Genomic DNA, 19,916 nt, shown 5'->3' with positions numbered 1-19,916 from the left:
CATTTTGGCTGAATATATTGCATAGAAAAATGATTGAATTAAAGGTTATTGTTTCTTCATTTTTAAGAGCTATTTTTCTAGACCTGCACCCACTGTTCTGACCAAAATTCATGGCTTGATCTGATTGTTCTAAAGTGATTTATTTTTTCCTATTGTCAACTTGCAAGATTTTCCTTATTCTGTGATAAAGTATTTTAATGTGACTAGTTATGAGTTATTCTGTTCTAAGTATTTCTGTCTCACTAAATTTTCCTTATTCATAGATTCTATGTTCATGTCCCTTATTTTTGTTTTGTCCCTTATTTTTTTAAAAATGTTTTAAGGTTTTTAAAGCATCCTCTTTTTTTTTTAATATTTTATTTATTTATTCATGAGAGACACAGACAGAGAGAGAGAGAGAGAGAGAGGCAGAGACACAGGCAGAGGGAGAAGCAGGCTCCATGCATGGAGCCTTATGTGGGACTTGATCCCGGGACTCCAGGATCACACCCTGGACCAAAGGTAGGCGCCAAACCGCTGAGCCACCCAGGGATCCCCTAAAGCATCCTCTTCTTAATTCATAGCTAGTTGTGTCCATTGTTATTCATCCCAACAACTCTATTTTTCACATATTTTGTGTTTTGTTATTTTGAATTGAAATCCTCATTACTTATCTTTTTTAAAGATTTTATTTATTTATGTATTCTTGAGAGACACAGAGAGAGGCAGAGACACAGGCAGAGGGAGAAGCAGGCTCCACGCAGGGAGCCCGACGCGGGACTCGATCTTGAGATTCCAGGATCACGCCCTGGGCCAAGGCAGGTGCTAAACTGCTGAGCCACCTGGGCTGCCCGAAATCCTCATTACTTAATATGACTTTACTGTTGTCTTTTTCAGTTTTGAATAAAATTTATATGCATACTTTATTTTAATCAAACTATTTTAAATTTATACAGGAAACTTTATAATGCTTTTACTTTTCAGGTACCTAAAATTCTTCCTGTAAGGCCATGGGCCACTAGGATGTATTTGTCCAGTCACATGCTGGGATGGGATTGAGTTCAGGCCTTAGTTTTTGTCTCTTGAATACAGTTGAAACTGGCAAGAATAAACCCAACACTGGGTTTATTAAACCCAACACTGGGCACAACCCAACACTGCTGGTAACAACACCCACTTCGATCTTCCACTTCCAGACAGAACTCTCTTGTCTTCAATTTTTGAAAATTTTAATTCCAGTGTAGTTAACATAGAGTGTTTACTAGTTTCGGGTGTACAATGTAGCAATTCAACAATTCAGGCAGAACTTTCTCTTAACTTTAAATATTTGGGGACGCCTGGGTGACTCAGCGGTTAAGCGTCTGCCTTCAGCCCAGGCCATGATCACGGGGTTCCAGGATCAAGTCCCGCATCGGGCTCCCTGCATGGAGCCAGCTTCTCCCTCTGCCTATGTCTTTGCCTCTTTCTCTCTCTCATGAATAAATAAAATCTTTTTTAAAAATCACTTTAAATATTTGGAGACTAATACACATAAATGCAAATATCCTCAAAGGAATGCTAGCAAACCACATTCAGCACCCTAAAAGTTTTACACTATTGAAATTGGATTTACCCCTGGGATACAAGAATGTCTCAATTTATGCAAAACAGTAAATGTAATATTCCACATTAAAGGATAAAAATCATATAATCATCTCAATGCAGAAAAAGCATTTGACAAACTTCAACACCTGTTCATGATAAAAAGTTTGTAACAAATTGAGTATACCTTAACATAATAAAAGGCATATATGAAAAGCACATAGCTAACATCATACTCAATATTGAAAAGCCAAAATCTTTTCCTCTAAGATTATGAACAAGGGTACCCACTCTCTCCACTTTTATTCAACGTAGTACTGGAAGTCCTAGCCAGAGCAATTGGGTAAGAAAAATAATTGAAAGGTATTCAAAATGGAAAGGAAGAAATAATGTCTGTTTGCAGATAAACTGTTCTTATATGTAGAAAAGATGACAGGCTATACCAAAACAAACTGTAAAAACTAATAAATGAATTCAGTAAAGTTTTAGAATACAAAATCAACATATAAAAATCAGTTTTGCATTTCTACAGACTATCTGGAAAAGACATTAGTAAAACAATCCTCTTGACAATAGCCACAAAGAGAATAAAATACTTCAGAATAAATTTAACCAAAGAAATGGGATCCCTGGGTGGCGCAGCGGTTTGGCGCCTGCCTTTGGCCCGGGGCGTGATCCTGGAGAGCTGGGATCAAATCCCACGTCGGGCTCCCGCTGCATGGAGCCTGCTTCTCCCTCTGCCTGTGTCTCTGCCTCTCTCTCTCTCCCTCTCTCTCTCTCTCTCTCTCTGTGTGTGACTATCATAAATAAATAAAATTAAAAATTAAAAAAAATTTAACCAAAGAAGTGAAAGATTTAAAGACTGAAAACTATAAAACATTGATGAAAAAAATCAGAGACACAAATAAATGGGAAGATATCCCATGTTCATTGATTGGAAGAATTAATGATATTAAGATGTCCATTCTACCCGAAGTAATCTACAGATTGAATGCAATCCCTATCAAAATTCCAATGACATCTTTTCACAGAAATAGAAAAAAAGTCTAAGGTTTATATGGAACCACAAAAGACACTGACTAGCTCAATCTTTTTTTTTTTTTTTTTTTTAAGATTTATTTATTGGGATCCCTGGGTGGTGCAGCGGTTTGGCGCCTGCCTTTGGCCCAGGGCGCGATCCTGGAGACCCGGGATCGAATCCCACGTCGGGCTCCCAGTGCATGGAGCCTGCTTCTCCCTCTGCCTGTATCTCTGCCTCTCTCTCTCTCTCTCTCTCTCTGTGTGACTATCATAAATAAATTTAAAAAATTAAAGATTTATTTATTTATTTATTCAGAGAGAGAGAGAGAGAGAGAGAGAGGCAGAGACACAGGCAGAGAGAGAAGCAGGCTCCATGCAGGGAGACCCTCCATCCCGGGTCTCCAGGATTACACCCTGGGCTGCAGGTGGCGCTAAACCGCTGAGCCACCGGGGCTGCCCTGACTAGCTCAATCTTAAGGAGAACAAAGCTGGAGGCATCAAATGCCCTCTCTTCAAACTACACTACAAAGTTATATTAATGAAACACATACAGTACTGCCATCAAAACAGACACATAGATCAATGGAACAGAAGAGAAAGGCAGGAAATAAACCCACAAATAAAGGCAACTAATTTTTTGGCAAAGGCATCAAGAATATACAATGGGGGAAAGGATAGTCTCTTTAATAAATGGTGTTGGAAAAATGCATAAGACCTGAAACAGTAAAGCTAGAAGAACAGAAAAGGAAAGCTCCCTGACATTGACATTAGAAATAATTTTTTTAAATTAACATCAAAGCACAGGAAACAAAACTAATCAACTGGGACTATATCAAACTAAAAAGTTTCTTCACAGCCATGGAAACAACACAATGAAAAGGCAAGGAGGTTATGCTGTCTACTTTGTGTGTATATAAAATAGCAATTAACCAAAATGTATGTGTCAATTTTTGTGAGTCTTCTGAAGAGTTGGCATTAAATGATAAAACTTCCCTTCAAAGGTATTTGTATAGGGACATCTGGGTGGCTTAGCGGTTGAGCAGCTGCCTTTGGCTCAGGGCGTGATCCTGGTTGAGCAGCTGCCTTTGGCTCAGGGTGTGATCCCAGTTCCGGGATCGAATCCTGAATTGGGCTCCCTGCAAGGAGCCAGCTTCTCCCTCTGTCTGTGTCTCTGCCTCTCTCTGTGTGTCTCTCAAATAAAAAAATAAAATCTTTTATAAAAAGATTGAATAATATAATTTGTATATATCATGTTTTCATCATCCATTCATCTGTTGATGAGCATTTGGTTTGTTTCCACATGTTAGCTATCATGAACAGGGCTGCAGTGAACATGGAACTGCTAATATCTATTCCAGGTCCTGATTTCATTTCTTTTGGGTATGTACCTGGAAATAGTATTACTGGATCAAATGGTAGTTCTATTTTTGGTGTTTTAAAGGAATATCCATGATGTATTCCATAGCAGCTGTACCACTTTGCATTCCCACCAACAGTGTGAAAGGGTTCTAGTTTCTCACATCATTGGCAAGACTTGTATTTTGCTTTTCTGATATGGTTGTCCTGTCAGGTGTGAAGTGATATTTCATTGGGGTTTTGATTTGCATTTCACTGATGATTAGTGACCATGAACATTTTCTCATATACCGGTTGGCCATATGTTTATCTTGGGAGAAAGGTTTATGAAGTCATTTGCCCATTTTAAAAGTCAGGTTGTTAGGGTTTGCTTTGTTTTGTTTCTAATGGGAGAAAGAGAGAGAATGCGCATGAGCAAATGGGAAGGGGCAGAGGGAAAAGTAGAGAGAATCTTAAGCAGGCTCCACACACAGCATGGAGCCTGACTCAGGGCTTGATCTCATGACCCTGAGATCATGACCCCAGCAGACACTGAGAGTTGAATGCTCAACTGACTGAGCCACCCATGCGCCCCTAGTTTTTGCTTTGTTTTTTGTTGTGTGTGTGTGTGTGTGTGTGTGTCCTTTACTGAGTTGTAGGAGTAAATTATATATTTTATATTTTATATATTTTAGAGATTAAATCTGTAGCAGATATAGAGCTTATAAATATTTTTCCCCATTCCTTAGGTTGCCTATTCACTCTATAACCACTGATCTTTTTACTATCAGTAGTTTTGGCTTTTCTGGAATGTCCTACAATTGGAATCATCTGCTACATAGCCTTTTCCAGTTGGCTTCTTTCATTTAGTATTATGCACTTGTTTCCTCTGTGTCTTTTCAAAGCATAGCATATTTCTTTTAATCACTGAATAATATTGTTTGTATGAATGTACCAAGATTTTTTTATTCATTCTCCTAGGTAAAGATATCTTGATTGTTTCTAAGTTTTGGGAATTATGCATAAACCTGTTGTACACCCATATAGCAATATTGTGTGGACATAACTTCTCAGCTCATTTGGGCACATGCATGGTTACTGCATTCCATGGTAACAGTATATTTAGTTATGTAAGAAACTTTCCAATTCATTTAAGAAGTGCTATACTATTTTTATTTTCCATGAAATAAGAGTTTTTGTTGCTTAACATCCTTGCCAGTTATTAATATTGTCATTATTTGAGAAAAAAAATATTGTCATTATTTTAGTCTTTTTTTTAAAGATTTGTTTATTTTGGAGAGAGAGAGAGCATAAGTGGGAGAGGCAGAGGGAGTGGGAGAGAGAATTGCAATCAAACTCTGCATTGAGCATAGAGCCCGACGGGATTTGATCCCAGGACCCTGAGATCACAACCTGAGCTGAAACCAAGAGTCAGGTGCTTAACCAACTGTGCTACCCAGGTGTCCCTGTCATTATTTTAGATTTTAGTCATTCAAGTAGGTAGTGGTATCTCATTTTTTGAAATCTGTTGTTTTTTATCTAATTTTTCTAATGACATATGTTGTACATTTTTATATTCTCCTAACTTTGTCTTTTGCAGAGAAGATATTTTTTAATTTTAATCAGCTGCATCTTATCCCATTTTTATTGATAAATTGTGATTTTTGTGTTGTATCTCAAAATTTACCACCAAACATAAGGTTACATAGATTTTCCCCTCTGTTATTTTCTAGGGGTCTTACAATTTTGTATTTTACATTTAGATCTATAATACATTTTGAATGAAATTTTGTGAAAAGTGTAAATTCTATATATAGATTCATTTTTTTTTTACTTGTGGTTTTTCACTTCTAGCACCATACTTTAAAAAGATTGTCCTTTGTCCATTTAATTGCCTTTGCTTCTTTGTCAGAGGTAAGTGGATGATATTTGTGTTGACCTATTTCTGGGCTCTCAGTTTCAATTTCTGTACATCTGTTGGGATGATCCTGTGGTGGGGTTTTAGGGTTTCTTCCTCTTTTTTTGTCTTTTAAAAAATATTTTATTTATTACTTAAGAGAGAGAGAGAGAGAGCATGAACAGGTGGAGGGGCAAAAGGAGAGTATATCCAAACAGACTCCCGCTGAGCCCAGACCAGGATAGTGGGGCTCAATCCCAGGAACGTGAGGTCATGACCTGAGCTGAAACCAATTTTTTCTTAAGTATTATTTATTCCATTATCTTGCAATCATATTACCTAAGGTATGAATGGTAATTATATGGCAAGAGAATACAACTTCTTTTAAGGCCTCTGTAGTTTGTTTTTTTGTGCAGAAATACATCATATTTTGTACAAATTTTGGAGAACTTATATACTTATTCATTCACGAGAAATACATCTTTGCCTCCTTATCCCTTAATCCCACTCAGCCACTTGCAGTAGAGAGCACATCAAGGTTCACAGCTGCTCTGAAGATCACCTGCTTTGCTGTGGTCTGGCCCAGCACAGTACCAGGGGGCCTTGGTGGGCCACCTACCCCTCAGGCTGTGCTCTCAATGACAACAGCAATGCCTTGGCCGCCTCCGATATAGTGGTGTATTTCCTGCCCCAATCCTTAATTCATAAACCAGGTGTGCCATAGTTCTTGTTCCAGATCCTCCCAGAGGATGACCCAAAGCAATGGCTCCGCCATTCACATTGGTTTTACTTGGGTCAAGATCCAAACTCTTCTCAACTGCTAAGTACTGAGGAGCAAAAGCTTCATTCACCTCTACCAAATCCAGTCCTTAAGACTCCATCCTGTTTTCTTCAGTTCCCCGTTGATAGCAGAGATAGGACCAATACCCATGATAGAGGGACATCCAGACACGAAATAGCCCACAATTCTTGCCAGTGATGTGAAGTTGTGTGTGTGTGTGTGTGTGTGTGTGTAATAGCATCTTCACTATCTATGATTAACAGCTCCAGCGCCATCAGATACCCTTGATGCGTTCCCTGCAGTCACAATTTCTTTCTTGAATACTGGGGGAAGTTTATTTAACTGATCCAGGGTTGTTAGAGGCTGAGCATGCTCATCTACTGTGTCTTTCCCCTTCTTAGCCTTCACCTCAGTTGGTGCCATCTCATTATTAAAGTAGCCAGCATCATTAGCAGCTTTCTACCCCTACTGGGACTACAGGGCGTACTTGTCACAGTCTTCTCTATGTTTTGCAGCAAGAGTCTCTGCAGCAATTCCCATGGGGAGTTGGATATACTGATCTGTTAATCTTCACCACAAAGCATCTTCCAGCTTGAGATCTGATTCAAACTTGATTCCAAAACATATGTTTCTGGTATGGTAGGGAGACTGACTTATATCAGTCTTGTAGTCCTGGGACTAATCCCCTTCCTTATGATGTATTATCCTTCATATGTGTTGAAGAATCAGATTTTCTGATAAATTTAAAAAGTTTTTTTAAAAAGATTATTTATTTATTTATTTATTTATTTATTTATTTATTTATTTATTTAAAAGAGAGGGAGAGGGAGTGCAAGTGGGAGGAGGGGCAGAAGGAGAGAATTTTCAAGTAGACTCCTTGCTGAGTATGCAACTGGACAGAGGGCTTGATTTCATGACCCACGAGATCATGACCTGAGCCAAAACCAAGAGTTGGTTGCTCAACTAAGAGAGCCACTCAAGTGCCCTAAATTTTCTGGTAATTTGTGTGTATTTTATATATATAAGTAAGGGTTAATTGGCTTGTAGGGTTTTTTTAAGATTTTATTTTTATTTATTTATGACAGACACCCACACACACACACAGAGAGAGAGAGAGAGAGAGAGAGAGAGAGAGAGAGAGGCAGAGACACAGGCAGAGGGAGAAGCAGGCTCCATGCAGGGAGCCCGACGCAGGACTTGATCCAGGGTCTCGAGGATCACACCCCGGGCTGAAGGCAGTACCAAACCGTTGGGCCACCGGGGCTGCCCTGGCCTGTAGTTTTTGTATATTTTCTGTATATCACTTTTTGATCAAAAGAATCTTAACCTCATAGAATGGATGGGGGAATATTCCTTCTTTCTATTCTGGAAGATTTTGTGAAAACTAGTGACATTTGTTTTAAATGGTAGGTAGAATTCCTTACTGAAGGCAGCTGGGCTTGGGATTTTCTTGTGGGAAGATGTCCAATTATTATTAGTGTATTTCTCTGTAGATTTTCTTATAAAAAAAAAGGATTTTATTTATTTATTCATGAGAGACACAGAGAGAGAGGCAGAGACACAGGCAGAGGGAGAAGCAGGCGCCATGCAAGGAGCCTTGATGCGGGACTGAATCCTAGGTCTCCAGGATCACGCCCTGGGCTGAAGGCGGCGCTAAACCGCTAAACCGACTGCCCTGTAGATTTTCTTCTTCTATCAATTTTAATAATTTGTGTCTTTTAAGGAATTTGTATATTTCATCGAAATTGTTTAAATTTGGTGGTAAAGTTGCCCATAATATTTCCTTTTGATACTTAAAAAAAAAAGGATTTTATTTAATTATTTGAGAGAGAGAGCACAAGCAGAGGGGAGGGGCAGAGGAAGAGGGAGAAGCAGGCTCCCAGCTGATCAGGGAACCCCACGTGGGGCTCCATCGCAGCACCCTGGGATCATGAGCAGCTGAAGGCAGATGCTTAACTGGCTGAGCCACCCAGGTGCCCCTCCTCATGATACTTTTAATTTCTGTAAGGTCAGTAATGATATTTCCCCTTCATTCCCAATTTTCTTAATTTCTCTTATTTTCTTTTTTAAGCTTTTATTCATTTATTTGAGAGAGAGAGTGGAGGGAGGGGAGAGGGAGAGGCAGAGAATCTTAAGCAGACTCTAATGTGGGGCATGGAGCTCAAAGTGGGGCTCAATCCCACAACCCTGAGATCATGACCTGAGCCAAAACCAAGAGTCAGATACTTAACTGAGCCACTCATGCGCCCCTCTCCTCTTATTTTCTTGACCTACCTAAACTAAAGCTGTCAATTTCATTAATTTTTTGAAAGAACCAGCTTTTTATTTTCATCAATTTTTGTAGTGTTTTCCTGCTTGAGTTTTGTTAATCTTTATAAATAAAGTCTATGTGTTCCCCCTCTCCTGAATTTGGCAGAGACTCAAAGGCAAACAGAGGAGTGGGAATGCTTTATAACAGAAAAAAGGTAAGGTTTCAGGTATGCCTTGATTGTAGAATGCTGGCATGAGGAAGTAGCAGGGGAAGCTAAATAAAAGTGGGAATCTTGTGTGATCTGTTAAGTGTACATATTTAGCACTCTCTGGTTGCTCCTAAGTAGGAAGTTTGGGCAAAAATTAGGGAAGGTCCTAGTAATTAAGTCCCTAACTGCTGACTTTTCTGCAATATATTGTAAAAAGCTGTAATACAGGGTATATAGGGTATTCTGTAAGTCATTCTAGGAATCAGGACCAAATCATTAAACACAGGACGTGTCCTTGAATTGTGACCATGTCTTGATTTATAAAGGTGACTGGGTGAACATGGAGAGGTCAATGCCATTAAGAGGAAAATTGTGCTACTCAACAGTTTCCTGTGTTATGAGTGGTAAATTAACATTTGCTTCGTACAGCACTAAGGTCCTCAAATAAATGAATAAAAGCTTTTTTAAAAAAGAAGAAAATAAGAGAAATTAAGAAAATCTGCAATGAAGAAATATTACTGACCCTACAGAAATTAAAAATATCATAAGGAGGGGCACCTGGGTTGCTCAGCCAGGTAAGCATCTGCCTTCAGCTGCTCATGATCCCAGGTGCCTGATGGTGGATCAGATCACAGTTCAATGACAGACCATGAGAGAAGTTGAAATAGAGAAGTGTATACTCAACAGGTCTTGGAGGAAGTACATGGCACACTTCCAGGGGCCACACAGGGACATCAAGGCAAAAGTGCAGGCAGAAAGAAAGGCAGGACCCAGTGCACATGCCTTTACTAGGGTCCATGGGTTGAGTGCTTTTGGGTTTCCCAGCTGAAGTCAGATTGGTCAACTCATTTTTCTTTATGGGGCTTGAACCCATGACCCTAATATCAAGACCTGAGCTGAGATCAAGAGACAGAGGTTTAAGTGATTTAGCCACACAGGTGGCCCCAGGTGATCAGTTCAAACCAAAAAGAGCTGAGTTTTGATAAGCTCCATGAAGGTCCTTTTTTTTTTTTTTTTTTTTTTGTTTCCAAGAAGGTCTTATGTAAGGGTGAACATAAGGCAAAGGTGCTGGGAGGCTGTGGACAATTAATTACAAGGGTCTTTGGAAAGTCCTATCAGGAACTTACATTTGTTTGTGGCTCTTTGGGCTGTTATGTAGGACATGTGGTTCCATGAAAGGGTATGACTTGTCAGTGTAAGGTCCCTGCAGGCGGCTTGGCCAAACAAAGTGGATACCGAGACAATGATACCATGAGGTAACTTGGCTAAATTTTCAAATCCTGGAAATAAGAGACCAAGCACACCACAGAGGTCCACATGAAACCATGTCACACGCAAGAAGGAGGGCATGGGAGGAGGAAATGAGTGCCTTTATGACTAAAGTGTCAGGAAGTACCTAGGTAGAGACATGCCCTATTCGGCAGGAAGCAAAACACACATTAGGGTTTGTTCTTGAGGTATTTTTTAAAATATTTTATTTATTTATTCGTGAGAGACACAGAGAGAGAGGCAGAGACACAGGCAGAGGGAGAAGCAGGCTCCACGCAAGAAGGCCAACGTGGGACTCGATCCCGGGACTCCAGGATCACGCCCTGGGCCGAAGGCAGGCGCTAAACCGCTGAGCCATCCAGGAATCCCCGTTATTTGTAATAGGAGTTTTGCAAGTCTGTGAAACTGACTTTCAAGAGAGAAGTACACATCTTTGACTATTAGTTTGGCCTTCAGATAAATGAATGTTTAATAGACAAACACAGGACAGTCCTAAATACAGAGAGCAGCTGGCAACCCTATCCCCAATGTGTCCTATGCACCCGCTATTGTGCCTGAAACCCAGTAGGTATACACCACATTATTTAGATCAGTAAATACATACCACAGCACAGTTTGCCTGTTCATTTCACCTTTTAGGCAAGTCTTTCAAAATATTGTCTCTATCCCTCCAAGCAGTTACTGGCCACATTGTCAAGTATAAAAAAAAAAATCTCATTTTGGAGAAAAAAACATGAGTGTGGCCCAGATTGAAGCACAGCCACAGGCTTAGCTTCATTCTCTTGCTTTTCAGATTTCATGGTCTGTCAACCTTCACTGAGATCTTAGCCTTTCTTAATTTTTTTTAACGTACTACATGTATGTTTCCTTAGAAGTATTTCTGCTACACTCTGAAAAACTGATCATGTCAGTAATTTCCAATTCACAAATGTTTTTCACAGATAATTTCCACTCCCTGTGATGGCACTGTTGCTAGAATTTTAGTGAAACAATAAACTCCTTCCCAGAAAGGATATGAGATAGGTAGTGGATCCCTAACCTTTGTCTCAAGAACAGGATGCTCCCTTTTTACAGGTGCCCCAACTACGAAAGGAGCACACACCATTCTGGCAGAAGATGGCATGTCTCAGATCACTGTTCTTTTCAGATTTCTAAAAAAGATTTTATTCATTTATTCATGAGAGAAAGAGAGAGAGAGAGAGAGGGGGGGGCAGAGACACAGGCTCCACGCAGGGAGCCCGACGTGGGACTCGATCCCGGGTCCTCAAGATCACACCTCGGGCCGGAGGCAGGCGCTAAACCGCTGAGCCACCCAGGGATCCTCACATTTCAGATTTTTAAAGGAATTGACAAATACCTCAGGTATGTAGTAGTAGCGTTTCAAGAAATACTACTCACTCAGTGGTTCAAACACAATCACTGTCTGACTCTGAAGGCATGAATGATGTTTTCCTGGGAATCAGCACAGCTTCATCCTGCTTGTTGTTCACCCTACCTACTTCAGTGCCCCATCATATCTTCTCCTCCATGGCTCTGTCTGAAGCATTTCTTTCTTATCCTGTGACAAATATGCTACTCGTTAAAACTAACTCCAGAGATCCAGTCTACATTTGAAAAGTGACAAGGTCGTTGACAGCTATGAGTCGAGGTGGCATCGTGATACGGTGTGTCCCTTTGGATCTGATAGCCTTTGGGAACCTATCAAGCTTCGAAGCATATGGAGTAACAGGTCTCTAATCTTTCTGTGACTTCCAGACTGAGCTCCAAGAAATCTGGGTAAGTCCCATTAAAGAACAGGCGAGGCCCCACACCACCTGTGGAGCCACGGAACTCCATTTCCCAGAGCCCCTGCGGAGGCCTGGACTGGTCCTTCACCCGCCACGTAAGGAGGAGGGCCTTCGTCTTCTGCGGAAGTTGGTAGCGATAGCGGAAACTACGATACCCATAAATCTGCGGTGCGGGGCGGTGGCGGCGGCGACTGAGCCAATGAAGCCTTGAGAGAAGAATGCTTGAGTGCGCATCGTGTGGAGGCGGGACTTCCGGCGTTCCTTCCCGTCAGTTTGGTGGCTGTCCGGCTCGGGGGTTCAGGGCTTTCTAGGCGCTTGGCTGAGGCGGAGGCGGAGGTGACGAAGCGGAAGAGCGTGAGGAGAGGCGTCGTACCCGCCGCAAAAGCGGCTGCCAGGGCCCTCGTCCCCTCCCGGTTGCCCGCCGCTCCTCGTTCCGTCTTCCCACTGGTCGGAGGCGGAGGCCGCGCTGATGAAGCCGGCTCAGGTGGGTTCTGGACCCTCGGACCCTTAGGCCGCTGGCCCCGCTGGCCCCGCCGCCCCGAGCGCCTTAGCCCGGATGGAGGGGCGTCCGCTCAGCTCCCCGCAGCCATGCCCTAGAGGCGGGGATGGGGGAGGTGGGGCCCGGCGTGGGGACCCGGTTCCGCCGGTGCGGGGGGGGGGGCGGGTGCTCCTGAGTCCGGGCAGGGAGATGAGGGGACCAGTGCCCCCTGTGTATGCGGGAAACAGAGGGCGAGGCGGAGTGTCTCCTGCAGCAGCGGCATGGGCAGCCAGGGTCCGTGGGAGGTCGCAGGGAGGCGAGGAGGGGCGGGGCTTGCCTAGAGTCAGAAGTTTAGGGTAGGGGAGAGCTGGACGGGGAATGGCGGGGAGGGGAGATTGCTGAGGAGACACCGCAGGCCTCTCTGGAGGAGTTGTAGTGGAGGCTGGACCCGGGCGCTGGCGGGAGAGGGAGACACGATGAGCGGACAGTATTTCCTGCTGCATCACATACACGTGTGAGCAAAAGTAGGGAGTGAAGGGCCACGTCAAGACCCGAGCATCTGAAAAGATGGAGGTGGGGAAGCGAGCCCAAGGAGCAGGTATTCGGAAATCCTGAGCTTGATTTTGGACGTGTTGATGCTAAGATAGCTCAGGTGGAGACATGACGTGAATATATGGACGTAGAGATCTGGAGGGCGGAGAAGGGGGCTGTGTTGTCAGAGTTGTGGAGGGTGGACTGCACCAGAGGTTGGCCTGAGGACCACATCAAAGAGGGAGTCTTCAGATGATTTCTGATGGTAAGGGAGGTGAGGGCTGAGAAATGGCGGGCAGGGTATGGGAACCAGGTGTTGGCATCCCTGTTGCTGCTTCAGAAAAGAGCTGCTGTAAGAGAGATCTTTTGTCTATGTCCTTAGGAAGACGTTGTTGGGATGAGGAGCTTCCCTTTGGTGGAACTGGTGTTTTGTGCTGGTATTGACTCTCCACTTGGGGACTCAGCTGACCCTCAGGGCCACTCACTATGGAACAAGGGAAAAGTCAGCCAGGCTGATGGAGCCTCAGGCTCCATGACAGGGGACTGCTTCCTTACTCCCACCCTTCAGTGCATGAGGTATGAGCGGCTATCCAGTCCAGGGCCTGCAACAAGCTCCCTTTTGAGGGTTCTGTAACAGACAGACCCTGTTGCTATATGTGCTAGTTGCTTGTCTGCCTGCGCAACCTTTTCTAGGATCTCGTTCACTTAATGTATAAAAAATTTGTGGTCTTAAATATTAATTAATCAATATCCCTTTTAAAATGTACACAGAGGTAAACAATTAGAAATGAGCCTATTCAACAAGTTAAATGTGTGTAAACACTTCATAATTAATTTGACATTAATTTACCTCTTAGTGTTTTTGTTTATATGTAAAGTTTTATGTATGGTATCTTATGAAATCTTAAAGTGGTAAAAATAAAGACCTCAGATTTCAAAATCCCAGCACTTCATTTGCACTGAAAATATACACAAAACTGTCAATCCCATGGAATGAAGCGCTGGGTGACAGCTGATAAGAGGCAGCACTGTTTTCTAGAGGACTGAACTTTGACTGTCACGCTGAGATCACTTTGCTCCAGGGCGGACAGGGTAGGGGTGCTGGTCCAGCTCAGCTCATGGGATCCTTCCATGGTTACCTGTTTCTTATGGTCTCCTTCTGCCCGTAGTGTCCCATGGAGGTGGCAGAGATGCTTATGGACCCTGGGCAGGTGAGTGGAGGGTGTCCCACCTTTCAAACATCCCAGTTGTCACACAGGTGGTTTTGGCACCTGATATCTATATCAGGGAGTGGTACTTTCCTGAGACTTCTCTTATCCTTCTCACTCTCTCGAGTCTGAAGACCATGTGCTTTCCCCAGGCCCAGGATCCTACATTTAGATTGTATATGTTTTTAACAACTGATGTTATAAGATGTGGCCGGAAGTCCTGGCCACAGGATTCAGAACATTCACATGCTTGTAGGTGAGGCTTGGCTGGGATGTTCAGGAGACTGCTGGTCTCTCATATCTGGTGAGAATGGGGAGCCACCTTGGGGTTAGATAGGAGTATGGTATCAGACTTCAAGTGACAGGTTGGGGCTCTGGATCTCTAATCTGAGGTTGGTGGGAAGTAGGGAAGGTTAGAAACAGAAGAGGAAGGTGCTGACTCAGATTTTAATAGGTTCCCCTTGACTGCAGAGTTAAGGACAGACAGGGGGATATCAGTGAAATTCTTGTAGCAGTAAAGGTAAGTGTTGTAGTGGTGGCTACACAGGAGTGGTGGCTATGGAGGTAGAGGAGTAGTTGGTTTCTGGATGGGTTTTGAACTAGAGCCACTCATACTTTATGATATTGAGACTCAGGGAGAAGAGAGATGGGATGGAGGGAAGAACCGGGGATGCCCCCAGATTTTTGGCCTTATTCAAGCACCCATCCTTCCTAATAAAAATGGAGGAAGTCAGTGGTATGAGGAATTTGCAGATGGAACATGAAGAGTTAGTTTTTGTCTATGTCACAAATGCCCCAGAGATTCCAAGGAGAGGTATCAAGTAGGCACAAGACAGAGTCCTAGGGTTCCAAGAATAGATTCAAATTGGAGACAGCCACAACATAGCGACTGGGTGTGTGCTAGGATGAAACTATGGAGCAGATTTAGGAGGCAGCATCTCTAGATCATGGTGGCGATGCCATTAGAGGAGCAGGAATGGGAATGAAGGGCCTGAGTACTGGGGTTTTTTGTTTGTATTTAAGAGATTTATTTATTTGAGAAAGAGAGCACGCATGTGAGTGGGGAGAGGGTCAGAGGAACATAGAGAATCTCAAGCTGACTCCTGCTGAGCAGAGCCTGTAATGAGGTTGGATCCCACTAGCCATGAGATCATGACCTGAGTTGAAACCAAGAGTTGAAAAAAAAAGAAACCAAGAGTTGGATGCTTAAGTGACTGGAGTTGCTCAGGTGCCCTGAGTACTCGGTTTCTTAATTGGGCGCCTGGGTGATGGTCATGGGCATCACAAGGCTGAGGAAGCCGAGTGTGTGTGTGTGTGTGAGTGTGTGTGAGAGAGAGAGAGAGAGAGAGAGAGAGAGAGAGAGAGAGAGAGAGAGTCTTCTGAGACTGGAGGGCATATGAGATAGATGTTGAGGGGGAAACTAGTTAGCTTGAAGCATTGCTAGACCTCATGTGTAGTGGGCATGTGGGTGGGGAGGTAAGTGTACCTGGGCTTCAGATGAGAGAGGTAGGTTCTGACTGCTTATGGGACAGTTGGTATATAGAAGGGAGAAAGGGCTGAGAGTGTGTGAGGTCCTCACACAGGTAGGTGGCTAGTGGGAGAAAGGGAGCGCCCTACATTGTCAGGCCCACAACCTAGGTGATGTCTTCTGCCCCTCCTTTCCTCATGTTTTATGCTGTGTTCTGGACACAGTGATCAATGGGAATGAGGAGAGAGTGGGCAGCAGTGCCACTGGCAGCTGGTAACGCTCCCACATTGGGAAGTCAGGGAGGAGGATGAGCAGGGAAGGCTGTGTGGAAGGACTGAAGGGCCTCTTGAGAGAGAAGCATATTGATAATTGCACCTACAGGAGGTGGGTGAGTGATGACATGGAGAAACCAATAACACTGAGAAAAGGTTCTTACTCTATTTCTCTAGAGGGTGGGAGCACACCATGTAACACAGGGCCACATGGGGAAGCCCTGGATTTGGTTAGGAGCATATACACCAGCAAAGGGAATCTTTATGTCAGAGCCTTTATTGGACTCTGGGAGAAATGCAGGAAGGGTAGAGTGAAAAGCTTAGTGGTGGCTATTTTATATAATGTTAGTGTACCTGGGGTAGAAGGGATGTGTCTGGTTATCTGTACCTGGCCTGGGTTGATTTAGGACAGGGAAAGTGTTGACTTGGTGTGTGAGTTAGTAGAGGAAATGGTTCAGAGTATGGGCACCAGACTGGAAGGGAGAGTTATATAAACAAATTTGGCTGTTAGTTTAGCCCTGTAATTAATGAATGGCAGTCAGATGAATACAGAATCCATAAGACACAGTTAACACAAGAAGCAACTCATGAACCAAATGTTCCAATTTTGGCAGAGCCATGTGGTCTTTGAAGACGTGGCCATATATTTCTCCCAGGAAGAGTGGGGCCTCCTTGATGAAGCTCAGAGATTGTTGTACCATGCTGTGATGATGGAGAACTTTGCGCTTTTGTCCTCCCTAGGTAAGGCCCTCACACCCATGTCCTAGGTTGGACTCTGTTTCTTACCCTTTTGTCCAAGAGCAGCTCTGTCCTTTCCACAAGACCAAGGGTAATACTTCCTTTCCTGCTTTCCCGGCATATGTGTTACTGGTGCCAGGACTGGGCTGTGTGCATTGTACTGTGTGCACTCTCCCCAAGGAGTCCCATCCCTGCTGCCCTAAATATTTGCAAGATAGGGCTCAGAGGTCAAAAATATTGAAGTTTATCTGAGAGATCCCTCAGACCTGGCTTGTCTCTGGTTGGGTCACTTAGTCAAGATGCTCAGAACCATGGTGCCCCAGGCTTCCCCCCTTCCTCTTGCTGACATTTCTTGGTTCCTGCCTGAGCAGAGCAGGAAGCCTGATGTGGGACTGGATCCCAGGATCATGACCTGAGCTGAAAGCAGTTGTTTAACCAATTGAGCCACCCAGGCGCCCCGGGGCCACACTTCATTTCTACCTTTTCTTCTCCGTTTTCATGTCTACTCTGAATACTAATCCCCTTTCCGCCACAATTTCACACCCATTGGGCTTCACCCCTCATCCTGTTGTCCTGGTCCCTTTGCAGGGCTCTCCAAGTTTGACCTATACTTAGGATATTGTGAGGCCTGCCTGCATCCTTAAGTAGTTCTTGAGTTGCATTATCACTATAGTGTGTGGTTAGGGGTTTCTAGGTCTGTTTACAGTTTTCTACACTATGCTCACCAGTCACCAGGAGCAATAGCCCTTTGCATGGGAGTGCCTTGAAAACCTTGCCTCTCCTCCCTACACAGAACCTGCAGTTTTAAATACCTGTGCCCCACCACCCCATCACCATTCATGTTTCAAGTCTCACTCCCAGTATGGTGGTATTAGGAGATGGTGCCTCTGCACCGTGGGGGTCATGAGGGCAGAGCTGTCATGAATGGGATTAATGCTCTTATAAAAGAGACCCCACAGAGCCCCCTAGCCCCTTCCATTATGGGAGGACACAGTGAAAAGTCGATATGGCACAGAAGAGGGCCCTCACCCTGTGGCATCTTGCTGGCACCCTGATCTCAGAATTCCGGCCTCCAGGACTGTGAGAAATAAATTTCTGTTGTCTATAAGCTACGTGGTCTGTGGTATTTTATTGTGGCAACCCCAGTGAACTAAGACAGTACCTCTTGTTGTTCTTTTTTAAGATTTTATTTACTTATTCATGAGAAACACTGAGAGAGAGGAAGAGACATAGGCAGAGGGAGAAGCAGGCTCCATGCAGGGAGCCCTATGTGGAACTTGATCCCGGGACTCTAGGATCACACCCTGGGCTGAAGGCAGGCACCAAACTGCTGAGCCACCCAGGTGTCCCAGACGGTACCCCTTGTGTCCTTCCCCAGAGTCAGGGCTCTCTCATCATGGAAACTTGCCAGGCTGAGCTCTGCACAGCAGGCCTTCCTCTCACTGTCTCTAGGCCCCCTTGCCCATCAGCAGGCCCATGGCCTCATCTGTGGGTGTATCTGACACAGATTCCTATGAGGCTGCCTCTTCCCCAACAGAGTTAGCATGCACTTTACCAGCATTTCTCTGCTTCCAGGTTGCTGGCATGGAGCCCAGGATGAGGAGGCACCTTCAGAGCAAGGTGTTTCTTCAGGAGCATCACAGGTCAGGACTCCAAAGCTAGGCCCATCCATCCAGGAGGCCCAGCCCTGCGAGGCATGTGGCCCAGGATGGAAAGACCTTTTGCGCTTGGCTGAGCATGATGGACTGTACCCCGATCAAGAGCTATACATTTGTGGGGCAAACCTGCACTGGCACCAGAAGGAGCAGATTGGAGACAAATTTTCCAGAAGGGAAGAGGGGAGGTGTTCCTTTGCAATGAACAACAGTGTTCACAAGGCAGACAGTAGCTTCACGTGCAGCAAAGGTGGGAAGGTTTTCCTGGGCAGCACAGGCCTTCTCCAACACCTGGCCTATCACAATGCAGTGAAACCACATGGGGACACTGAGTGTGGGGAGGCCTTTGCAGCTGGACAGAATGACTACAAGTGCGCTCAGTGTGGGAAAGCCTTCAGCCAAAAACAAATACTGCTTGAACACCAGAAAATCCACACTGGAGGAAGACCTTATGAATGCAGCAAATGCGGGATAGGCTTCATTAGAAAGTTTCACCTTGTGCAGCACCAGAAAATTCACACTGGAGAGAGGCCTTTTAAGTGCAATGAATGTGGGAAAGTCTTTAGGTACAATTCCACGCTCATTAGTCACCAGAGAATTCACACTGGATTAAGCCCTTATGAGTGTAACAAATGTGGGGAATTCTTTAAGTATAATGCCAACTTCATGAAACATCAGAGAATCCACACTGGAGAAAGGCCTTATGAATGCAGAGAATGTGGGAAGTTCTTTAGGTACAACTACAGATTGATACGACACAAGAGAGTTCACACTGGAGAAAGACCTTATAAATGTAGCGAATGTGGGAAATTTTTCAGGTACAGCTCCACATTTATTAGACATCAAAGAGTTCACACTGCAGAAAAGCCTTATGAGTGCAGTGAATGTGGAAAATTCTTTAGGTACAATTCCACACTCATTAAACACCAGAGAGTTCACACTGGAGAAAGGCCTTATGAGTGCAGTGAATGTGGGAAATTCTTTAGGTACACCTCCACACTCATTAGACATCAAAGAGTTCACACTGGAGAAAGGCCTTATGAGTGCAGCTTATGTGGAGAATTTTTTAGGTACAAGTCCAAGCTCATTAAACATTGGCAGAATCACACGGGAGAGAGGCCTTATGAATGCAGTGAATGTGGGAAATCCTTTAGGTACCACTGCAGACTCATTAGACATAAGAGAGTTCACACTGGAGAAAGGCCTTATGAGTGCAGTGTATGTGGAAAATTCTTTCGGTATAACTCCAACCTTATTAAACATTGGAGGAATCACACTGGAGAGAGGCCCTATGAGTGCAGTGAATGTGGGAAAGCCTTTAGCCACAAACATATACTTGTTGAGCATCAGAAAATCCACACCGGAGAAAGGCCCTATGAGTGCAGCAAATGTCGGAAGGCCTTTATTAGAAAGTCCCATCTTGTTCATCACCAGAAAATCCACAATGAAGAGAGACCT

At 43.9% G+C, this 19,916-nt stretch overlaps 2 protein-coding genes across 7 annotated transcripts in view; both read left to right on the top strand.

Annotated features, from left to right (window-relative positions):
- Positions 1 to 19,916, top strand: part of LOC140606617 (uncharacterized) — a 32,441-nt gene that overhangs the window by 11,565 nt on the left and 960 nt on the right. Inside the window, 5 exon segments of the mRNA XM_072780326.1 lie at positions 12,077 to 12,276; positions 12,466 to 12,592; positions 14,287 to 14,328; positions 16,680 to 16,806; positions 18,379 to 19,914. Coding sequence (XP_072636427.1) covers positions 12,077 to 12,276; positions 12,466 to 12,592; positions 14,287 to 14,328; positions 16,680 to 16,806; positions 18,379 to 19,914 — 2,032 coding nt within the window.
- Positions 12,459 to 19,916, top strand: part of LOC140633148 (uncharacterized) — an 87,413-nt gene continuing 79,955 nt past the window's right edge. For 4 of the 6 annotated variants that reach the window (XM_072825453.1, XM_072825529.1, XM_072825370.1 and 1 more), the window contains exon 1: positions 12,459 to 12,592. The gene's annotated coding sequence lies outside the window, so the exon portion shown is untranslated. Of the gene's footprint in view, positions 12,593 to 16,686; positions 16,807 to 18,423; positions 18,447 to 19,916 lie in introns of those variants that run through there. The other 2 variants (XM_072825290.1, XM_072825218.1) reach the window with 2 other exon arrangements.

Source organism: Canis lupus, chromosome 1 (genome assembly GCF_048164855.1).
Source record: "Canis lupus baileyi chromosome 1, mCanLup2.hap1, whole genome shotgun sequence".
Lineage (NCBI taxonomy): Eukaryota > Metazoa > Chordata > Mammalia > Carnivora > Canidae > Canis > Canis lupus.
The sequence above is the reverse complement of the archived record's forward strand: the minus strand, read 5'-3'. Positions and strand labels throughout refer to the sequence as shown.